Genomic DNA, 24,407 nt, shown 5'->3' on the forward strand with positions numbered 1-24,407 from the left:
TTGTTGCTGATTTCAGACAATTTTTGGCTTAATTTCTATTTATCTAAGTATATAGTGTGATTTCTGTACAGTTTTATATATTTGATCTTTTTAATGTAATGATTTTCTAAAGGAAATTCAAAACAAATGTGCAGAAAATGTGGAATATATGTAAAAAATATATATATATATATCTCGTAGTATAACTTTTTGGCAATATCACTCACCCGTAGTTTGACGATGAATCTGAATGGATTGTTTATTGATGCTTAGTTGCTTATTTTATAATAAATTTACTTTTGAGATAATGGGTAGACGTTATAATTACTCATTTTATTTAAAAACTTTTGTTTTTGTCCACTTACAATTAATTTTAAGCTGCAAATGAATGAAATTAACTAATTTTTAAAAATTCTCATAGCCTGGCCCTGGTAAAAAACAAAATAAATAAATAAATGAAACAGTTTTTGAAGATATTTTCTGTTCTTTATCATTTCTTAATTAGAAGAAAAAGTGAAGACAGATTTTATTTTTAAGTCACATCTCCCGGTTCCAACATGACGGTTGGGGGATATAATGAGAAAAAGCAGGAAACGGTTCAGGACATGTGGATACTTTTGGTACATTTCGTCTCAAACGGAGGGATTTCTGAATAACTCCAGGGATGCAGCTGGATGCTGGAGCATTCTTCTCATCCAGCAGCTTGCAGGGAGTTTGTCTTGAACCTTATGTATTGTGAACAGCACTCCTAGCTGTTTAGCTCCAGGCTAAATTCATTATTGATGCTGGACCATTCTCAGAAGGACGAATACGTGTAACGCTGCCCAGACACAGGATGTCAGTGGTGTTTCCAGTTTTTTTGCACCATCATCTTTTGCAAACTCTCCTCTTGGGTCTGATTATTTTGCTCTCGGGGATGTTGCCTTACAGCCCAAAGCAAACTCTCATCTTAAGAAGAAAATGGCCGCCATTGGTCAGTTAGAGCACTGGGACTGGATTAGGTGGACGACAGGATGCAGAGGAAGCTCACATGACAGACACGCTCAGGATATACACACACGGAAAGCGAAGCAGTCAGAAGTGAAGGAGGTGTTGTTTGTAGAAAGAAAGGCTAACAAAGCAGAAGAATCAATACTGGAGTGCCTGCAGAAGTGAACAGAAAGAAGAAGCAGGAGCCTGCAGAGGACGCTTTGATGAAGCATCCTGTGAGTGAGTGAGTGTTTGGTGAGGGAAACAGGTGGGCTGCAGCCTGCATCTGCTCAGATCAACAACATCTCCTGGAAATGGAAACAAAATGCTCCGTGCTTTGGCTACAGTTAGCAGCCTGTTCATATTTGCAGGAAAATAAACAGCGTGAGTGACAACACAGGAAAACATGTTCAGATAGAACCGTACATCCAGAGTTAGGCACGATTTTCTCTCTGCGCGAGTAAAAATATGACAGTTTGGAACTTACTCAACATTTTCAACAAAAATGTAAAACATGCAGCTTGTTTTTGATGCAAAATTGAAACAATTATATTCATGTAAAAATAAACAAACTGATTATTTACACTAGTTATGATCATTTCTCTAGACTTATTAAAAGGGAAAAAAGTATAAATCTAGTATTTTAAATTAATATGCGAATCATAATTATTTGCATTAGCATATTGTCACAGGATGATAACCTTGAGGTAAAACGTCACATCTTCATATGATCATGTTAACAGAAACATTTATTACTCAGCTTTTTCCAACCTCTTTCATTTCAAAACAGAAAACATAAATGTTCATTTTCATTTTATTTTGAGTTTATTATTAATACTTATTTTTATCGTCTTGACAAATAGACACATGAACAGTGAGGACTGTTTTACGAATGTACGCAGTCGTGGAGAGCTCAGGAAAAATGTAGTTTAAACATTCAGTTAATTTATTAACAGATTTTAAGTTGCAGAGCCCAAAGCCCAACCCGTTACCTAGCAACGTCAGCGGAATTCCGGCCGTCACCTAGCAACCCAACTGGCAATCCGAGCCATCCAGTACGTTTAGTCAGCTGGAAAAGACAGATAAAAACTTTCTTAATACATTAAAAAGGTAAATGTTTTGTTGTTGACAGAAACCAGTTTGATTTCCTTTTTAAACTGGTGGGACAGTAATGGTTTTAAAGACTCTCTTTTACTGGACCGTTGATAACTGGGAAAATCTTCTGCTTAGTTGGCTCCTGTTTTCATCCACTCTTGTCTTGTTGAAGAGATCCATCCATCCATCCATTTTCTTTACACCCTTCTTCCCTAATGGGGTCGGGAGGGTTGCTGGTTCCTCTCTAGCTGCGTCCCGGGCGAGAGGCGGGGTTCACCCTGGACAGGTCGCCAGTCTGTCGCAGGGCAACACAGAAAACAGACAGGACACACAACCATTCACACACACACTCACACCTAGGGAGAATTTAGAGAAACCAATTAACCTGACAGTCATGTTTTTGGACTGTGGGAGGAAGCCGGAGAACCCGGAGAGAACCCACCATGCACAGGGAGAACATGCAAACTCCATGCAGAAAGATCCCCGGCCGGGAATCGAACCCAGGACCAGCTCTACCAACTGTGCCACTGTGCAGCCCTTGTTGAAGAGATGTTGGATTAAATTTACTTCAGTCAGAGCCAGACAGTAGACTTCCTCCTCTTTCTGCATAAATTCAGATTATTTACTTTGAAAAGTCAAAGCTGTAGTTTCTTGGGTAGCCAGGAAGGTTCTGTACTTTCAAATCTAAACATATTTTGTTGTGTGTTCTGCTTGATTTCTAACCTGATCTGAGGTGTTTAGTCCTTTCTGTAAGAAAAGCTGCAAAAAGAAAAAAACAAAAGACAAATCTGGGCCTTTAATGCTGTTCTCTGATCGAAGAAATATCGATTTCTGTTGAGCGCTGCTGTTGGTTGCTTGTTCATCACAAACATGCACACATACCAACTTAGATCACCGACTGAAAGAAATCGATTTTACATGTACTGCAAGCCTTTTTCTCCCCGCTGACACTAAAGTAAGCCTTCTGTAGCCTCAGATGAAGCAAGAGGTGGTTGAAATGAAGCAGCTACTCTGCAGCCTGTAAATTTTACGTGCACAGGCATGGATAATGCTCTCGTTATGCTTCTACTCTTACACTCCCTGAATTCTGGTTTTGAAAAGGTCCAAAGTTTCTCCAGTGTCTATCTGTGCAGCCTCATGAACTGCACACACCAACATGCTGTGCCTCATTACTGCCATAACGCTAGGAGAGGACACTCACTGCCAGAGATGGGAGTTTGAAAATTGCCAGCTATTTTGTGTGGATTTGATTAGTTTGACTTTGAAGAGGAACTCATCTGCAGTCACACTGTGCAGCTGCTGCAAATTCATTACAACACTTGGCACCCAGGTACTGCCTGTGTGGAGCTACAGGCTCATGTGGGGCTGGGACATTACCTTGTGACCAATTGGTGATCTCTTCAAGTACTAGACAGCAGCTGCAGGTTTGGTTTTCTATCATTTTTGGCAGAATCTAAGGCTGCATTCACACCAGTCCTGTTTAGTTCGCTTTAATGGAACTCTAGTTCATTTGTCCGGCTCATTTAGGGAGTTGTAAAGGCGTAATTGACCAAAAATCCAAACTTTGCTGTGGTGTGAATCCATATGTGGATTCAAGAAAACCAGAGACCGCTCCGAAAGCAGTCACAGACTGAAGTGCAGGGCATTCTGGGTAAATACCACCAAAACAAACACTAGTCTACGGAGAAATGTGTAGTGTTTTTTTTTTGTTTGTTTTTTTTTTTACCAAAAACAACAAAGAAATTCTACAACCTATCAAATCTGACAATTTTTTCATTTTTTAGCAAAGAAGTTGTGCTCATGTCTTATGAGTTTTTTGTCCTTTCCCTCACTGGTTCTTAGTGCAGCGCCCCCACAGGTGGGGAGGGGAACAGTTTTTCAAACTGTTTGGTTTGAAAATGTAACAAATATTGCAACTTTGGTCCCTAATTGAACACAGTGTACCGGTCTGTCAGGTGTGAAAACATCCAATGTTGAGGTACATTGCTGCAAATTGTTATATTTACATTATGGATGTCCAAAGTGCAGCCATTTGCGGCCTTTGGAGTAGCTTTGTTTGGTTTTAATTGTACTCCAACAAATGAAGCTGACGCAGATGGACGGAGACTTTTGTGTTTTTCTTTGTATAAAATTCTCTTAAATGTAATATCTTAGATATACTGTAAAACAATAATTTTCCTCTTATTAGCAATATTTTTTATTCTTTTTTGCAGGGCCATCAACTTTTTACTCACAAACAAGCTTAGTCACACTCAATAATTAAAATGGCTAAGTACAGTTACTGGTTTTCAAAGATAGTTCTCATTTTTGTTGCTGGGAATAAACTAAAAATGATATCTTGACCAACAAGTTAGTGATCTGTACAAATTTGAGATCATTTTTTCTTACCTTTTTAACTAAAATACATGTTTATTTGTTGCTGAGCAGGTAAAACTAAAAGAATTCACCATCAAATGTTGTATTTTTAACTGAAATAGATGAAAATAAATTGTCGCCTCTGACTGAAAAGTAGGTTTGGATGAAACAGCGAAACAGATTTACAAATTGGTAAAGGATGAACTGATCCTAAGCTGTACAAAAACTAGTTTTAGAAATAATAAAATCTGGTTTGGTGTGTCAGACCTCAAAGGAAACTGTAAAGTAGCATTGGAGAGTAAAACTGACTGGTTCATATCTACTGATAATTCAACATCAGAATAATTAATCCTTTTTATTCTTTTTGGTTTATTTCATACGTCACCATTTGGAATCCGTTTTCCATCCAAGGTCACAGCTGGAGCGGCTCCAACCCAAATCCTGTTCTTGCATTCAACCCCAGCCTACACATAATTCAAATATGAATCATGAGGCCTTGTTTTCTGTGATGGATTGGGAGCATTGTGTCCCAAAATGATGTGGATCAGACTGAGAGAGATGTCCTTGGAAGTTTACTGAGCTTAAACCTTTCTGAGGACAATTTCCTTTTAAAGCTCTGGCTGAGGGGAGTGCGCTCACTCGCTTTTCATTTTTTTACTGACAAAAAACGGTTTGTTCTTAGTAGCAGAGTTGAAATTTAGGTTAAGTCGCATTTATCAGGGCTGTGAAACTGAACGACGTTCAGATCTGTAGTAATGCAACTAAACGTTTGCCAGAATCAACTATTCTAACGATTAATCAATTAATCAGATTGGTACATACTCTGGATTAAAATATGCAACTAAACTAACTCAATTAATTTTTACACATGAATGTAAACATTTTAATGTCTAAAATGAGACAACAAAGCATTTTTTTTATGTACGCTCACTAGCAAAGAATGCATCTGCAGCTAAAAAGACATTTAGCATCAACATGTGAAAAGCTCAGCTCTTTCTGCTTGATTAACACCAATACAGTGTAGGGCTGATCTGTTGACTAATTACTGGATCAACCAATTAATAACTGCACAGAATAAGATGCTAAATTAGGAAGGTTTTTTGTTTTGGTGTTTTTTGTTGTTTTGGGTTTTTTTTACAGAATTTGAACCAGGTGAAGCTAAAACTCCGACTTAAGGAGAACAGATTTACAAACAAAGAAGATTTTTGATCTTAAATGCAGATTATATACATATATATTGGCAGGTTTGGCTTAACTACTGCTCTGAGAGTGTTGTTCTTTCAACAATTTGCATAATTTAGAGTCTGGAGACTCCAGTTAATGATTGTTTAATAACCAATTAATCACACTGATCCGATTAATCGTTTCAACCCTAAAGTGAAGAAGTGATAATTTTCACCAGTTTTCTCTTCTCCTTTCTTTCCTCTGGTGGCTCTCTGTGAGGGGACAGCCCCAGATCGAGTGGCTCGGGTGACATTTCTGCTGTTTTTCACTTGATACCACCTGATTGTTGACAAAACTGGAAGAGACACCATGGAGGCAGCTGCCGGTCCACGCGTTCATGTGCTCCCCTGTCCATCCCAAACCTCTGATATTAGCATTCAGAGCCAGTCACTTCCTGACACTTTATTCATTCACGCCTCTCAGAGACGATTTCCAACACTCTCATTCTCTGTCTGTCCATTCCTATCTCCGTCTCTCTTTCAATCTCTTCCTGCGCTTTGCTTCCAGATACCAGCAGCCTACGTTTCCGCCACATCGCCATGGAGACAGACGTGATGTCAGTGCTGGTCTGCAGAGGTTTGTCAGAATATGAACTGAGTCCCCCCCCCAAATCCCATTATCAATAAGCAGCACCAGATTATTAGTGTGCATTACCTGCCTGGAACACCTGGTGTAAAAATAAAATCTCAAATAATCGATAAACTTCCAGATATGCGCTGCATATGATTAATGGATGATTTGCAGCAAGCGCAGGTGGTAGAGGGCAAGGATGTTCGATTCTTTGGAGCAAATGTAATGGAATGGATCAGCCATCTTTAACTTTTTCATTTATTTTCATCTTTTCTCTGGATGGAGACTCAGAAAGGAGACAAAATCATTCAGCTTAAATTAGCATCTATTAGGTTTCATTGGTATGCTACCAGTAGACCTGAGAATTTCTCAGCTTTCGGAACAATAGATACGGCAGTCGATCAAAATTAAATAATGTATATGTGTTTTGTTTTTTTTTAAGAGCAACTGCAGCATTTAGATGGCCTTCTTTGTACTCTGTAAAAAAAAAAAAACCCAACAACTTCAGTTTTCTCTATTTTATACATTTCAGGGTTTGATTTGACAGATTTTGTGAATATTTTGCTGTTTTTATTTTAAATGTTTCACTTCATCAAACAAATGTTGATATCAACAAAAATAACACGAGTGACATTCTGGATGAGTTGATCCCTTTCCTATCACCGAATGTTTGAGGTGAATTAATTTAATTTCTTCTGAGGAAAACATTTCTTGCTCTTGAAATGTTGATAATATCTTTGTGTGTTGGAGTTGTATTGGTCCTTTAAACATTTATAAACGACAAGCTCTGTAAACCATCAACTATTTTTAAATGCTACAGCAGAACAGAAAAGCTGACTTAATTATTGAATTCATACCACGTTTCTCGCTTTAGAGCACAAATTGGGTCATCTGTTAGGAGTGGATCTAAAAATGAGAAAACCAAGGAGATGTTCTGTCTCTTTTTTTAACTATAGGTCTTGTTTTTATGCAATCCTAGTCTGAATTTGTTCATAAAGGGATAAAAGTTGTGAAATTTATAGTATTTAGCTGCATCAAGGCCTGGTCTGTTACTTTTAAAATGTAGAAACTTTTTGACCATTTAAAATGTTGGGCAACCTGATTTCTGTATATTTCAGTGTTGAACTCATAGAAACATGTCGTGTGCTATTAAAGTTAAGATTTATGTAAGGATTACTCTTTAGTCTTTAGAGGGGATGCATTTTGGCAAAGTAACATTTTTAAGGTTTTGTACATTTCAGTTTCTAATGATTCTCAAAACAGATCAAGCAATTAAAAAAAAAACAGTTTTGGCAATAACTTAATGTTTTTTGGTGTTTGGAAAATGACCCATTTCAAAAACCTCTGGAATGTAATGTCTCAAATGAGTAGCCGCAGCCGGTTACTTAGCAACCCCAGCGGAATTCCGCCCGTTACCTAGCAACCAAAGTGGAACTCAACCACATTTGGTCAGCTGGTTTTACTTCTGTATTCACAGTACAATGGCTGTTGGAAAAGACAAGTGTTTTGTTGTTGACTCACCATCCAGAAACCATTTTCTGCATTCTTGTTTGGTGCACAGGAGGCTCCACTTCTGCTTTTCAGAGATGTATGGTCGTAAAATTGTGCATCTGTTATCTATCAGGCTTTTCCAGACAGATGAAAATCTCCTCTAAATCTGTGTGCTTGCACATCTGAACAAAATTTCAGTCCAGGAGCGAATGATGAATACTCTCTGCTCTTCTCCCTGACTTTATTAAATCTGTCTGTTCATTTTTCAATGAGCCCACAAACACTCAGAGTTTGTCACAGTGTGTATCTGACTTGGAGTTGATCTCAAACACACAGAAACAAAATATAGAAATAGAGGTGTTAAAAATACCTTTATTCATCAAATAAACCTTCATGAACCATTATATACATAAAGTATCTAGTTCATACTAAATAATTGTTGTTATTATATTATTCTCTGTATGAATTAATCCTATGAAATCGATCTCTTTGAAAAAAGATAATGCGGAGTTCATGGTAGTTTGAAGGATGAGAATAATGAAGGGAGATGATTGTCTCCACTGCTTTGTGGTTCACTTAAATTGAGGTGTTTAAATATGAGTTTCATTGAACAAATATTATGTAACTGGATCTTCATTAGACCGGTTTTATTCTTCACTTTGGTGTTTCATTTCACCAAAAGGCCTTTGTTTGTAAGAATGAGAAGAAAAGGGGATACATGGGGCCGGGATGAGGGTTAAATAAAGTACAACTAAACTTTGTTCTTCTACAAATCTGGAGGAAGACAACAAAAAACAAAAGTTAAGGAAATATTCTTTCTTCACATTTGAACAAAAAGAATTGAGTTTATTCCAGTCGATTTTTGCAGTTAGAAATCACATGCTTTTTGCTACAAAAACACAAAATCATACCAAGGATTTTCCTGTCATGTTTTTAGTGCAGAACATCTTAATACACTTGAAATAAGACAAAACTAACCTACTAGTAAAATTTCAGCAAGATATAGGAACTTCTTTGAAATCAACAATACACTAATATTGATGAAATAGTTCTAACTTGAGAAAATCTTTTATTATAAGTGAAAAGAATCTGCCAGTGGAACTTATTGATAACTTTTTAATCAATATTAAGGACTTATTGACTGAAAACAAGCTCCTGTATTTTGCTGAAAAGTTCCTTTAAAGTTAGTTTTTAGTGTCAAAACTTGTTTGCACTAGAAACTAGACAAATACTTTAAGATGTTTGGTTTTCTCATCTGATTAGCATTTCATCTTGCTCACCACCTTGCAATTAAATTCTCCTCTCTTGGAGACGAATAATTCAGTCTCAGCCTACTCTCCATTGCAGAGTGGAGTTTGTTCATGGTCAGAATCAACTTTAACGAAGTCTCAAATTAAAAACGGAGCTGGTCCCACAGTAGCAGAGATTGTGTAACGGCCTGGCTCTGTCCTTATATAACACAGCGCTGATGAAATGGGGAGCCACAGCGATTTCCACTTGATTACAGTCACAGATGTCTTGTTGTATCAGTGTAACAGGGACAGTCAGGAATCCAAAACAGCAGCTGTTCGTTTTTTATCGCTGCTCTTAATGCAAAATGTGAATCATTACATTTATTTGCAGGAAGTCATTCTTAAATATTTAGATTTCAGTTCAGACTGAGCTGTTTTAGGGGCATTTGACTCACACAGGAAAATGGCTGTAAACAGATGCACAGTTACATAACTGTACATCTTTGAAAAGCAGAAGTGGACCCTCCTGCACAATCAACAAGAATGCATCAAGTGGTTTCTGGATCGTAAGTCAAACAAAACACTTATTCCACTATTCCAGCAGCCATTATACAGCACATAGAATTGTAAATCCAGCTGCTCAATTGTGGTGGAGCTCAACTTGAGTTGCTAGGTGATTGGCTGGACTTGGTTGGGGTTGCTTGGTTGGCTTAACATTCTGGAGGTTTTTGCCAAAAAGTTGAAGTTGGCTTTTTTTAAGTGTGTTCTAGAAGAAATTGAGACGATTTCAGCAACAAGGCTGTTCAAGGTGCTTTACATAATAAAAACAGAAAATGACAAAGTCAACAATTATTGAATATGTTGGTCAGTGTTTCATTTATTATGGTTCAGAAGCAATTCTAAACAGATGGGCTTTTAATCTTTATTGAGAGGAACTCGGTGTTTCAGCTGTTTTTACAGTTTCTACCAGATTTGTAGTGAATAGAAGCTGAATGCTGCTTCATAGCACTTGTCTTTTCAGTGGTAAAACCAGCCAAAAAAAAAAAAAACCTGCTTGAGTTCTGCTTGGGTTGCTAGGTGACGGTGGAACTCCACTGAGGTTGCTAGGTAACCCCAGTGGAGCATACCTGCTAATTTGTGACGCTACACTCCAAAGTTCTTATTTTTTTTAATTTATAATTTTCTAGGCACTAAAAACTTTAACGTATTAATGTAGAAACATAGGGGTGTAATCTTTTAGCAGTAGAAACCCAAATGAAAGTGGGGTAGCATACAAAAGCTAAATACATTTTAGAGCCACTTTGAAATGTATTTAGGTGCTTCTTGTAGAGCCGTCTCATTGGTCTGCAGTCTGCAGACAAACCTTCAAAGAAGTCCTCCATTAGACGCTCAGCTCACGTTTGGAGTTGAAGTGAGGAACAAGGACAGCGCAGAGTGGGCCTCTTCCTCTCTTCTCCTCCATCCCGCTCCCTGGAGTCTTCTCCAGAGGAATGAGCTCCACAGGACGCTGCCTTCCTCAAACACAGAGACCTCTTCTGGCATTTTACCTGCCTGTCCTCCGTCTCGGTGACTTTACAAGGGCTGTGCGGACATGTCGGTCAAATCCCGGCTGCATTTCTAATGAGCGTCCGAGCCACTGAGAACACCCTGGTGCAGACAAGCGATATGTGTCTGGTTTTCCTGCCAAGTTACAGTTTCTGTGCCAGCAGTCATGTGTCAGTCAGTGAACATCCAAAGCGCCTCTCTCTGTACTGACTTCTCCAATATTTAAGAGAAAAAGAGCTGAATAAACCTCTATAAATCAGCATTGGCACACAGCTGCATGTCCGAAGTGTGGCCCGGGGGCCATTTGTGGCCCTTCGGATGACTTCTATTGGCCCCTAAGTTCAACTCAAGAATGGTACAAACTAGTTCTTAGAGCTGTTTATTTTTAATCAAAGTAAGATTATTACTGACTCATTTAATCAGACAATTTAGAAAAAAAATCTAAAAAATTTACATTCTAGTATTTTTTTAAGAGAAAGTTTGTTTACAGAAACTTTATAATCCATTTTATCTGTAACCTTTCTATGTTCGTCTCAGGTCCAGTAGGTTTACTTCACAACAGATGCATCCAAGTTCACTGTATTTATTCTAACAAAAGAAATAAAGTTGGTGGTTCGCATCAGTTGAGTAGCTTCTGCCTCTAAACATTAAATAAAATTAAATAAATATTCCTAAACAAACTACAAAGCAGTAGCTCCCAGTGAGTAGTTAATAGCAGTTAACGTTTGTAAAATTAAACATAACCTCATTAATAATAATGGTTGAAAACATAACTAAATTACCCATGAAACACAGTATATTCTTACATTTGTTTAAAATATGTGTTAAAATATAATATTTGTAAAGGAAACGCAGAGCTTATCCTAGTACGTCCTACAGTTACCGACGGCAACAGAAAAAGGGGAGGAGCTGGCGGTTACTGGTTGCTATGGTAACCACCAACTGTCAAGAGCAACATAACAGAACTTCAAATCAAATCAACAAAAGTCTGAAGAAACAACTTGTTGACTAAACAAAATAAATTCATAGAGTAAATAAATTATTAACTTCACATTTATAATATTGTTAAAATAAAACCCTGTTACCCGTGAATAGTTTGGTTGTACATGGCTTCTATTTTCGTTTGGTTTTGGATGTTGTGATTTATTTTTGGCATTTAAAATATCATCCGGTTTCAGTGCTCTGTGTTTGTTTTTTGTTTTTTTACAAAATCTAAGGCAAATTTTCATTATTAAGTCTATTTTAAAAAATGGTCTCAAAACAACAATATTATCGTTTATCGTAATGACGTCTCCGACAATTTATCATCCAGCAAAATTTATTGTGACAGGCCTAAAGCAGACATGATTATCTTGCAATAGAAAATGTGAAGCACCACACAAAGTATTAGTCGTTTTACTGTCAAGCTTCTATAATACGTGGAACACAAAATGAGCTTTGCATTTGCTTTTCCCCAGTTTTGTTCAGTTTTTGCACCACCACTGGGAATCAGAGTTTGAGAAATAATGGTTCCCAACTGGAACTGGTGCATTTCTCTCTGATTGACCAGTTGGAAGTGGATCGTACGCATTTGAGAAAACTTTGCTAAATGCAAAATAGTTGTATTTTTAATCCATAAATTATGTTTCGCTTTGAAATTCTTGTTAAAAATGCTCAAAGGGTTCCATAAGTTGTGGGCTAGAAATACTAACTAATCATAAAACCAGTTTTTAATCTACAAATGTAATATCTTTTTCTAAAATTCTGAAAAAATTTACATGTTTTGAAATCATATCTGGCTTTAAAAGGTGTACCTGCAGCTCCAACAAGCCCAACACCTACTAGTATTCAACTCAAAACAAATTTACTCACTCAGACTTCTTAATGTTTGCTCTAAAATATTTCAGCATGAATGATTCATGCTTTGTTTTGATATTCCAGCGAAAAGTGCTACTAAAACCCGGTAACTAGTGTGATTCACCCCGATGTTGCTGTAACACACACTCGTAGTGCATCCCACAGGAAAAGTGAGAATCTGACAGCAGAAAAATAACTCCATTAGTGTGTTCACAGTGAGTGGAAAAATTCTGAAGTGTGAATAGTAAGAAAAAACAAACACTTTAGCTCATCCTCACCTGCCAGAAATCTCCAAATCTTTAATATTAAGCGATTAAGAACCATCTCAACATGATAAAGTCCTGAAAATGGAGCAGCCTTTCTCAAGATTATTCACTCCACGGCATAAATTTAGACTCCAGTGATGATTTATATTTGCTGCAGTGTTGCACAAATGGCTTTTATTCCTCATCCAGGAGTCTGGAAATGATTCTCAGAAGAAGTGTAGCTCCAAATATCATTTGTTTTCACCAATCAATGGCGTCTCTGTTGTTTTCTTCGTGACATTTCTTCCAAATGTCAGAGAATATTGAAATCAGGTCATCAGAGCTGATCCCAAACTTGATACGCGTTTATTAGAGGAAACAGCATCAACTTAAAACTGGTTGTAAGGAGCCGTTTCAAGCTAGAAATAAGTCTAGTTATTATAAAACATGCACAAAAAACAAAAAAATCGCAGGCAGTTAGTGATTATTAATAGATTTGCTAATTAATCAGGGCCTCTATGTGTCAGTTTGCACCAACGTTTATTCTGCAGGCATGAATTTAAACTTTTCAAGTTATCACAGCACACAGTTAATAAAATACACTGAAATGTGAAACTAAATGTACAAAGTGTTTCTGTGATTAGGGCCGCAAGTAACGATTATTTGAGTAATCGATTAATCTATTAACTATTTGATTGATTAATGAATTGATTAATCGGATAAAAATGGCCCATTCTGCGGATTTTTCATTTATGCTGTTTTTGTGCAATTTTAGAAATTTATTAAAAGATATTTTTGAAAAAATGAAATTCAGTTTCTTTTTACGATAAGAAAATAAACATCACGTTCATTTTACGTACGTTCATTTTATTATTTTAAATAAAAAATATCTTTGTAAATCTTTTTTGCACGTATTCTTCATCTTTATTACTCAATTAGTTGACGGTCATTTTAATAACCAATTAATCCGATTAATTGTTTAGGAAACAGAAAAACCAGCAGGAAATATTTATTATTGATGACTGAGCTCTGCTGTTTGATTGGAAATATTTCTGCTCAAAACTCCCTCAGAGATTCTCCAGGTTGTAGCGTCGATTTAAACTGACATTAATTACTTTCACCTCCTGTAACTCCTACAGGATTTCTACAGAACGCCTCTTTTCCTCTTGTTCCTCCTCTTCATCTTCTGTCTCCATGTTTCGTTCATTTCCCTTCAGTTAATTCAAAAGGGAATCTCGTCGACCATCAGGGACTTTTTGAACAAAGTGCAACATGAACATGTGATTCTTTCCTGCACAGACAGAAAATATCACAACACTCTGACCCTCAACAATTGGCTGAAACTCGACTGTGACTCATATTCTACGATCTGCAATTGTGGGAAAACCAGGACTTTGTTTGGCTTGATTCAACCCCAGAGGCGATTAAAGCCCTGATCAATATGAATGGAGCGGTTCATGGCATCGAGATGCGTGTGTTTATACATATTTATTCCTGTACAGCGGTGTTTGTTTATGTATCAGATTCTTGAATAATCTTCAGTTTAGCCAGGAAGTTTTCAGAAAGAGATACTTTAGTATTCATGAAGCGGATCGTGCTTCATATTTCAAAGTAGCCGCCTGTGAGGAGAAGAGATGGATGCCATGTTGATGTAAAGTAATCACCGAAAGAATCACATTTTTACCAAGAACAATAAATATATGTAGTATCTCTTCAGCTACTATTTTGTTGAATATTTTGTAAGTTTACTGTCACTCATATGTCCTGTTAGAGGGACAAATAGGGCTTCAACTAACAATTATTTTAGTAGTCGATCAATCCGATTAATCAATCAGTCTGACGATTAATCAATCTAAAAATTCTACATTCTACAAATTTTTCATTTAGCCACTTTAGTGATTTTATGCCACGTTAGAAATACATTAAACAATGCAAAAATCAAACAATTGAATTCCTTTTTTAAATAAGAAAGTAATAACTGCATTCCTTTAGTATACAGTTGTAGCAAAGGACGCATCTGCAGACAAAAATATCCTTCTAATATCAACAGAAGGATATTATTTTTCTGGACTGAACATCAGATATGTTTATGTTTTGGATAAATTGATAAAACTATGCCACTTCAGAAGTTTTGGACGAAACATATTTAAAGACAAAGGTTTTTTTTGTATATCTTAAATGTAAAATGTTTATGTTTTTCCATAGTTTTTGCTAAATTCCTTCTCTGAGTGGGTTGTTGTTTAAGCAGTTGACATTTTTTGAGCCTGTATACTGTAACGATTAATCAATTACTTAATTATTTATTACGATTAATCGTTTCTGCCATAGGAACAAATATGCAGTTTTGGCTTGTCTTTGATCTAGAGCTTCATTATATAATCATAAAGTCAAAATTCATAAAAAAAAAAGTCTAAATTCTGAGATTAAATTTAGACTTTGAGAAAAAATCTTGAAATGAGCACCATGGTTGTAATCCAAATTTTTTTTTATTAGATCAGCAGAAAAAAATTCTACAAATTTCAGATTTCTGAGAATAAATTTAGAATTCTGAGATTAGATTTTTTATTTTCAATGTGACCTAATCCTTTTTCTTTCACTAAATGAATTATGACATTTTTGTAACCAACATTGCATTTAAAAAAATAATCTTATTTTAGATTAGACAGGGAAAACAGGCTAAAGAGGCAGGTGGTGCAAACTAACTTCTTCACATTTGGTGACAAGTAACTGCAGCTTTTCTAGAAGTTATCATCTTTATCTTTTTATTGATTGCTGTCCAGAAGGAAATTAGTGCGCTTATTTCAATTTGGCACGCGTTTTATTTATTATTGTGACAGGTGCGACATGGCTCCATTTTCATCATCAGCAGGGAAAGAAATGGGTTGAATGGAAACCAGTGAAGAGGGACAAGAAAGAAACAGAATAGAGATGAAAAATGGAGAAGCAGGTTATTACTTCTGGCTGCTCGCCCCATCTAAACCCATTTAAGGGCAGAGTCAGATTTCTGCTCCACGGTGGACAAGAATGAAAAGCAAAAAGGAAGTGGCCCATGAAGCCTTGCATCAAATACTTTAAACTCTGCTCTGATGTTTGTTGATGCAGATGTCTGAGGTGAAATTAGACTTTTCAGAAGCAACGATGAGAGGGAAACCTTCATCAACAAGCTGCATGTGCCTCCACCCTCAGGGACGGCATTGCAGAATCTGGGTTGCCCTTTCTTGTCCTTCCTTCTTCTCCCATCCAGCAGCTTTTCTTTAATCTTCAGCATAGAAAAACTGACTTGCTCCCCTGATTCTTTTGGGTTGAAGTTTGAGGAGAAGTCCATAAAAACATCAAGTTGTTGTACCTCTTATAGAAATGTGTATGGAGTTGGTTTCCACTGTAAATAGTGCAGCAGATAATTTAATGTTTCACATACCTCTAATAAAGCCTCTAATAAATTTAAGATTTAAGACATTTTTCAAAGTGCTTGTCTTGGAAAATAAATTTTTGCGCTGAAATCACCTGGTAGATGAACATGTTTGGCATTAAATCACATTTTGAACCTTAGAAGTTTTATATATTTGATTCATATTTTCTTTTTCTGGGTTTTCAGGGTCGTAATGGAGAATATATGTTTGCACTAAAAGTAGCAGTAGTTATTGCCAGTGGTGAGCAAAGCTAACTAAACCATCAGGTTTACTAACCACTATTTCACTAAACAAGAATCTCAGTTATGCTAATACTAATCAGTTAAACATGAATACGTTTGTGCACGCTCATGCTAAACTGCTCAAAATATTTTTTTAAGTTAGCAGAAGTTGATGCTCAACTGCTAAAGATAAAAGTGTTAGCTCTGCTAATGCTAAACAGGTAAATATGTAAAGAAGCTAACGCTAATTGCAAAGAGACTTTTGGAAGCTAATGCTAAACCTCTAAATTCATGAAAAAATGAGCAGAAGCTAAAGCTAACCATCTTTCATTCTGTCCCACATCTTCATCTCCTTACTGGACCTTTGCGAGTCCTCAGTTTTTCATTTTGTTTGCATCCTATTTAAAGTTGAAAATGGGTAACATTTTATGGCAAAAACTGGCTTAAAAGACTCAAAAACGGCGCCCATCTTGGGAAATGTCTGAAATTCAAGTTGACAATGTAAAATGTAAAAACCATATGGTGTAAAGGGTGAGCATACAATTACAGTAATTTACTGCATAAAAGATGTTAAAAGAAGCATACCCTCATCCAAGGAACGTGCACTTATTGTTACGTTCGTCTATTAAAGACGATAAACTGTTTACATTTTGTGGAAATAAACTGCAAATACCAGCAGAAATGTTATTTAAAATTAGTGACGTAAACCTCTAATGGGTTAGTTGGGAGCAGTGATGATTAGAGGAGGAAGGATCTCTGATAAAGCTCTTTAGTGCACGTAGGATGCAGATGTTGTTGCATCTGTGTTAAAACAGACTGATGCAGGGCCATACAAATTAAAGATATACAACAGCTGGACATTTGACCAAATCAATCACTAAAAGATAAACTGGGAAAATGTATTAGATTAATGATAAATGAATGTTACTTCAGCCGTTGTTCAAAATTAATTGATGGATTGAAAGTTGCTGCTTTCATTTGAAAATGCCAACCTTACATGAGTCACTCTTCTGACTTCCTAAAATGTTTTGTTGCTTCCTCCTGTGGTGTGCTGTTTTTTTTTTTAGCCTGCCATTATGCTCCTTTCAAGTCTAATGTCAAAGCATTTCAGTTTCACCTCTTGTCCGCTCCCATTTCTCTCCAGACTTTCATGTTTGACACAATAGAAAACCGAGATCGCTGGTTCCTAAATAACAGCGGCAAAGAAACTCACCCCTTCCTTCTGCCTTCATGCAATTATAAAACAGTCAACTTTTGGTTTATCAGCTTGTTTTTCTTTTAAATAACTTGTCTGATAAGGTACAAGGTCCACGTTTTTCATCCAGCGTGCTTTGATACCACTCTGCTTTATTTAAAGCTTTTATAATGTTCCGTACGCAGCCTTATGTTCATCAGACCGTTACGAAAGAGTTATGAAAACACGGCTCATTTGATCAACACCGTTGCGAGAACGTGAAGTGAAACACACAAGTAAACACACTCAGCTCCTGTTGCTTTTAAGGTTTGTTCGAGTGGAGCGACTCTGTCTGCAGAAAAGTAATTGTGATATTAGTTTAACAAGCGCTTTTGGCTTTCATCCATTTTAACTCGGTGTGACGGATATGTACATGAAGTCATGAAGGAGACAAAAACTTTTCACTAAAACTTAAAGACGGACTTTACCTTCCACTTTCTGCTATGATGTGATATGTGTTGTTTGTGAATTACAGATTATTTAAAAAATTGGGTAAATAATGACTTTTTTTAATGCAAAGTTGCTTTAAAAGTCCATTGAAAATAACATTATTTACCAAATGACAACAGTTATAAACATTAATGAAGACTCCTACATGTGTATCGGTGTCAATTAAATTTTTTTTTTAAGCTGCAATCAATTTTTTTTTTTTATTAAATGCAACCCTGCATGCATTGTTAGTTTTTTTGGCATTGTTTAGGAAAGTAAAAATGGCCGCCACCGTCTAACGATTGATTTTAATGTTTATACAGCAATGGGAGTTGACAAGATTGTTAAAAAATAGTTTAGTTTTTTCTTAGTTTGTGTAAAACATGGACAATATGCAAAAAATCATTAACAAAAGTTGCTTTGCAGCAGATTTCGCTTAAAATAGTTTCCATCTCCAGCAAAAAGAAGTAAAACTTATCGCAACAACCTTGTTCACATCCGTTTCTTCTTCTTCTGGTGCAGAATTAGGACGCATTTCTCATGTGGGTGACATAAAAGTTGGATTAAATGTGGCATTTAATCCATTCAAACTGCAAACGCTTTGAAAACAATTGTATCTTATTTGGTCCCACACACGGAAGAGGTTCAGATTCAAACTGCTGTTAAAAACCCAGGCCAAAAGGAACGGATTTGGGTTGCATTTCTTAGTTTTTCTATGTTTTTGTAATCACAGATTTTGAAATACCGTATTTCCCACACTATAGGGCCCGCTAGATTACAAGGTGCACTGTTAACGAATGGTTTATCTTTTACCTTTTCTGGATTATAAGGCGCATTAAGCGAAACTAAACGGTGAGATAAGTCATTCAGTCGAAGCACATTACGAATTGCCCCGCAACTCTCCTCACTACGGTAGCCGTAATGCAGCTAAAACATTTTGACGAGCACTATGTACCACAAAAACTCGCTTCGAGGACCAGAATTCATCCATATTAACCCACTAGAGGGCGCTGTTTTACTCCAGAACAATATGTAAGGTGCACTTGATAAAATTAAAAGTTTTTAAGAGTCCAGAAAATACGGTAATCATAATATGTTGAGTTTATTTTATCCTTAACCTCTAGAAATTTTTAATTTTTCTTTTCTCCAGGATAACTTTGATTACTTCTTTATAGTTTCCCCATTTCGTGTTATGAAACCATAATGAAAACAACTAAGATTAAGAAAGCGGCAGAGTAATTTTCATGTCCAATAAAACAACCCCTTGACATAATTTCTGTTATGCTACACAACTCATTTCACTTCAAGTACCAAACCTAATCCAGGCATTTTACTAACTCATTACTTCCTCCTTCTTACAGAGCCTCATTTATTTGCAAATTATATATTTTTTTTATTCTTTCTGCTTCATATTTCTGTTGATTACATTGTGAATGCTTCCTGATGCTACATCCCCCAACAAACTCTGCATTTTGCTCACCCTGTTTCTAATGTTTTTTATCAGGCAGACCTCTCTCGTAGATTTGTCCTGGGAAATCAGAACTGCTTCAGTTTCCTGACGGTGTCACAGAGCATTAAAGCCGGAGCATGACGATTTTGAATTTGCTTGCCCTACTTACTATCACATAGCGTGCAATGTGACTGTTGCGCATAGGCAACCTGAAAGCACGCACACTCCCTCCGCTTCTGGGTTTGGATCTCAACCGACAACATCTGAGCTGGAATATTTACAGGAAAACAGCAAAAATACTTCTGACTCTTTATGTTAAACCTACAACTGTCACGATTAATTGATTTTTGTAATCGATTAATTGCTAACTGGAGTGTGGATTCTTTTTATCTTGTAAAAGAGTACAAGATATTACACTTTGTAATCATTACATTTAGTATGTTTTTCTCATAAGCTGCACATTTGATCTAATATCAAATGCAAATTTCATGTTTGAGTACACTCCAGTAATCGATTAATCGTGATTAATCAATTATAAGCCCTGCTTATAGCAGTATTTATTACAATTTACCCACTTTTTCTTCACTGTTTACTAAAGTATAAGCTTAAAGCTCATCCAACAGGTCATAAATGTTCCTGGATGCAGGATGTGATGGTATTCTACCATATTACACATCCAAATGATGTTTTGCAATTAATCAAATTTGATATTTTCTTCAACTCTGATGTGTTTTTCATATTTAATTATTAATTGTCCAGCTTTAGCTGTTATGTAGAGAGGACCTGTAGGATTATGTTTATCAATCATCTCCAGTGATTAGGCTCAATATTGACATTAATTCTCGTAATAGACCTCCATCGATCACCAATATTTGTTGTGATATTTGTCATGTAATTGAGGGCTTTGAGATAAAACATTTTCCAGAAACAGCCTCTGTGATAGGTGTTACTTTGACTCTACAACAGTTGTTGTTTTATCCTGGAGGTGTCGATGTTGAGAGATTTCATCTCTTTGTGTGAAAGTCTCCATAACCAGATATCAATCCTGTCTGGGCTTGGTCCTGGAAATGTCATATTTCACCTCCAGTGGCCCTTTTTTTTCTTTCCTTTTTTTGACTTTCATTTCTGAGCAACAACTCCAACACGAGTAGCGATGAGACTGTCGCAGCGACACAGTCAGGCTCCATCACGCTGAGGCTGAGCGGGTGAATCAGTGGCCCAGGAGGTGAATAATTCAGGTGATGAGATGTAGACCTTCAGCTCTGAGACCAGGCCAAGGCTAACATTCATTTAGACCTGTCAGGCTCTATTCAGCCGTGCACTTCTCTTACAAGCAGCTCCCTGCCTTTCATTGCAGTAGAGCTTATTAAATTGTTATATTTTTGCTTTCTCACCTTCTGATCCTCCACCTCACCTCCCGTTCTCCCCTCAAGGGCTGTATTGTACAAAGAGCCAATCTTTCCCTCGAGTTTTGCTCTGTGAGTTGGACTCGGACTGAAAAGTGATGAAGGATCAAAATGCATAAGAGAGTTTCAGTCTCCAGCTAAGCTTGTACTTTGTTTTACCCTCAGGTCAAATATCTCACTGTGTTCACTTTACTTTCAATAAAATATCACACCATTCATTGCTGCTGGTTTTCACTAAGACAGACAGTTAAACCCACGTTTAACTCTAGCATTTCTTTATGGCGAAACGATTTATCGTGTTAATCACGATTAATCGTATTAATCACGATTAATCGTATTAATACGATTAACCGATTATTGAGATAATCAGCAAAATTTTGATGAATCATTAACTGAAGTTCATGGACTATAATCACATATTTGTTGAGATCATTTTTAAAAAATAAATTTTTAAGATAAAAATATAATAAAATTACTTATTTGTTGGTAAAACTGTTAATGTATTTTAGGACTGAAATAATTAATCAGATTAGTTGCAATTACCGTATTTTTCGGACTACACCGTGTTCCAAATTATTATGCAAATTGGATTTAAGTGTCATAAAGATAAAAATTTTTGTTGTGCCATTATCAGTGGCTTTTAGCCCGGTGCGGATTAAATATGTACGTTTTCAGCTTTTTCCAAAACATTTGTAGGTACAACTTATAGTATGGTGCGCTCTATCATCCGGAAAATATGGTAATTGATTATTGAAATAACTGCCGACTAATTTAGTAATCGCTTATTGGTGTACGCAGATTCTAATGGAATTGAAATGCTAGTTTATTTGTGTCCCAAAGTTTTTTAGAGCTCAAACAATTAATTGGAAAAATCACTATTAATCGTAATATTTGAAATATTTGTCAACTAATTCAGTAAGCGATTGATGGAGTACACAGACTCTAAAACATACCGTTTGCTGAAAGAACACACTTGGAGCAGTAATTAAGTCAAAGCTGTATAGAAATCTACATTTTGCACTAACTTTTTGTCTCTAAATTTGCCCTGTAAAATTTTATAAAAACTTAAGAACTTTTTGCTTTCCCAATTAATTGGTTAATCTAACAAAATATTTATTTTCTGATTTTAAAGAGAAGTTGAATAATTTATTCACAACTTAATTTTTTATAGAACTGAAATGATTAATCACGATTAATCGATTATTGAATTAATTGTCAACTGATTTACAATCAAATTAGTAAATTAATTAATAGTAAATTAAATTAGTAAATTACTCCATAAATGATTTCTGGAGTACTCTAAAACATTTGCTGAAAGAACAACACATTCAGAACAGTAATTAAGTCAAAACTGAACTAAAACAATACATTTCGTATTTAAGACAAAAAAATGTCTGTAAATCTGTTTTAACCGGAACTCCAGTTCTTAGACAGCTTAACCATTATTTCTACAGTCAAATTATGTAATTATTTCCTATATCCATTCTGTCACATCTGGTTAAATTCTGAAAATAAAATAAAATAAATCTCGTATTAAGCGCCTTTTGCCATCCGATTATTCGGTTAATGCAAAAATTTGTCAATCCACAAGTGATTACGCATTCACTAAAATAATGTTTTGTTTGCTGCATTTTAGGCAGAAAAATATTCATTTTCTGAATTTAAAAAGTAATTGGATTGCTAATTTATTTGCGTTTTGATGTATTTTAGAGGTGAAACGATTAAATTAATCATAATAATCACACTTGTTTCTCCTTTTAATGAGGAGAAAAAAGGGTAAAAGTAGCTAAGTTAATGGCAGCAGTAGCTCCGCCCATTTCTGAGTTAAACCAAGTAGCAATAAGCTAGCAGTACTTCCTGTTTTGAATGATTAACATATAAGAAAACTGTCAGTTAATTCTGTTTTGTGGCATAAAAGACAGTAATTAAATCATTTTACCATTAAATCTTTTTTAATTGTTGAGCAGTTGTTTGCATCTCTGTTTTAATTGTAAACAAAAACATACATCCTGTTATTTTTCAGCTTGAAAGCATGAAGTGCAGAACATTTGGCGTTTTCCATGTTTCATGTCTTAGAATCACGTACCATAAAAAACAAATGCAGCAGTCCACAGCGGATGTTATTAAATCATTCTGTCAGCAGCAGAGCGATGGACTGGGCCCAGTGGTATGTTTTATGTTTTAGATGGAAAGAGACAGTTCTTATGATTTGATTGACGTGGCGTGCAAAGGAGAAGTTATTGTCAAAAGTTTCTCAGTGTTGTCAGACGTATGGGTGAGTTTCCAGAGAGAGGAAGGTAGAAGAGGAGGAACCTATAAAACTGGCCAATAATTCAACTTATCAAACTTTCTTTCAACGCTGAACCTTTATTTCAGTTTTCCAGTCAACTTTTAACCAATATTTGTTGTTTTTTAGGCCTAGAAAAGCTTAGAAATACAACCGTTTAAAACCTTCAGTTCTCTGATGCAGCAAAATACTTTTTTCTGTTTTGGATCTTTGATGAATGACATCCGATTCCTACAAAAAAAGCAAAAAGTTAAAGAAAAAATGTTTAAAATGTAGTAGAGGTGGGCCATATCGACCATAACAAAGTTCCTGAACAATTGGAAGTGAGCCCAACTAAATACTTTTTGCATTTTGTTTAATGTTACATACTTTGGTGTTTTTAAAATAAAAAAATATTTTAATATCAAAACAGGATTTTTAACATTTTATAAAAGTAATTTTATGTTAGTTTTTTTTAACCTGTATTACTTTTGTTTTATTTCTTCATTTTATTTAATGCACTAAACAGATTGTGTGATTTTTGTATATATTTATATATGGATGTAATTTTTTATACCTTCTATAACAGAAAAACAAAAATCTGTTGTGAAGTTCTAATTGTTTGGCCAAATCTAATTTCTTTAAAAAAAAAAATGGGGAAAAAAGCAGAAAGTGTGAAATCTTAGAGGTTTTTGTAAATGTAATAGGGTGTTTTTTTGCAGTATCATCCACCATTACCCCTGATTTTACCACGTGACAAAAGTTTTGGGCGCCCCAATAAATCATCTCGGTTCTGAAAGTCAAGCTTCCTTCATTCTTCCTCTCTCCTGTTTTGACTACAACAAAACATATTTGCTGCTGCTGCATCTCAGAGAATCTTGAATCTACATGTCCCCCTGCCTGCCTCTTCACCCTCCTCTTCCTCCCGTGCGCGGCGATGTCTCCTGCAGGGATTGTGGGGAGTTCAGATTGATCTGCGGCTCACGCTGTGTGGTCAGCCCCACAGGAAATGTTTGTGTAATGGCTTCTATATGAGCGCTGTCAAAGCAGATGAGGATCCGGCGCTCCCGGCAGCCGGTGTGAACAGCGTGCCGACAAGCCCCAGCAGGGAACGCTAAGCCCCCGTTTAACCCCTGCCGCGTTTTTCCTCTTCCGTCCGCCGTTCCCATTAATACAGAATGACTGTGTGCTTTTGCTGTGATGACTCGGGGTTTAAGTGACATTATGTTGCCCTTTAAAGATAAATACCAGTGTTATTTGGAATGCACTTCTGGACTGATTTGTAAATGTATTCATTGTGCTTGACCTTTTTCACATTTTCAGCAAACTTAAAAGGAATTTTGTTTGTTTTTCTGTACTTAAACACGAAAGCATTGTGTTTTTGTACAACACGATGCAAAAAACCCCCCCCAAAAAACAAAAAAACAAACAAAACAAACCCAGCCATTTT

The 24,407-nt window shown here is 36.1% G+C and overlaps 1 protein-coding gene across 14 annotated transcripts in view; it reads left to right on the forward strand.

Annotated features, from left to right (window-relative positions):
• The window catches only part of magi2a (membrane associated guanylate kinase, WW and PDZ domain containing 2a), a 285,915-nt gene that overhangs the window by 130,472 nt on the left and 131,036 nt on the right, over positions 1 to 24,407 (forward strand). For 10 of the 14 annotated variants that reach the window (XM_044108683.1, XM_044108687.1, XM_044108679.1 and 7 more), the window contains exon 3: positions 6,130 to 6,198. The exons of the other annotated variants lie outside the window; for them this stretch is intronic. In XM_044108683.1, the coding sequence (XP_043964618.1) occupies positions 6,130 to 6,198 (69 nt within the window). The remainder of the gene's footprint in view (positions 1 to 6,129; positions 6,199 to 24,407) is intronic. 14 annotated transcript variants of the gene reach the window in all.

This window comes from Gambusia affinis, linkage group LG23 (genome assembly GCF_019740435.1).
Source record: "Gambusia affinis linkage group LG23, SWU_Gaff_1.0, whole genome shotgun sequence".
NCBI classification, from domain to species: domain Eukaryota; kingdom Metazoa; phylum Chordata; class Actinopteri; order Cyprinodontiformes; family Poeciliidae; genus Gambusia; species Gambusia affinis.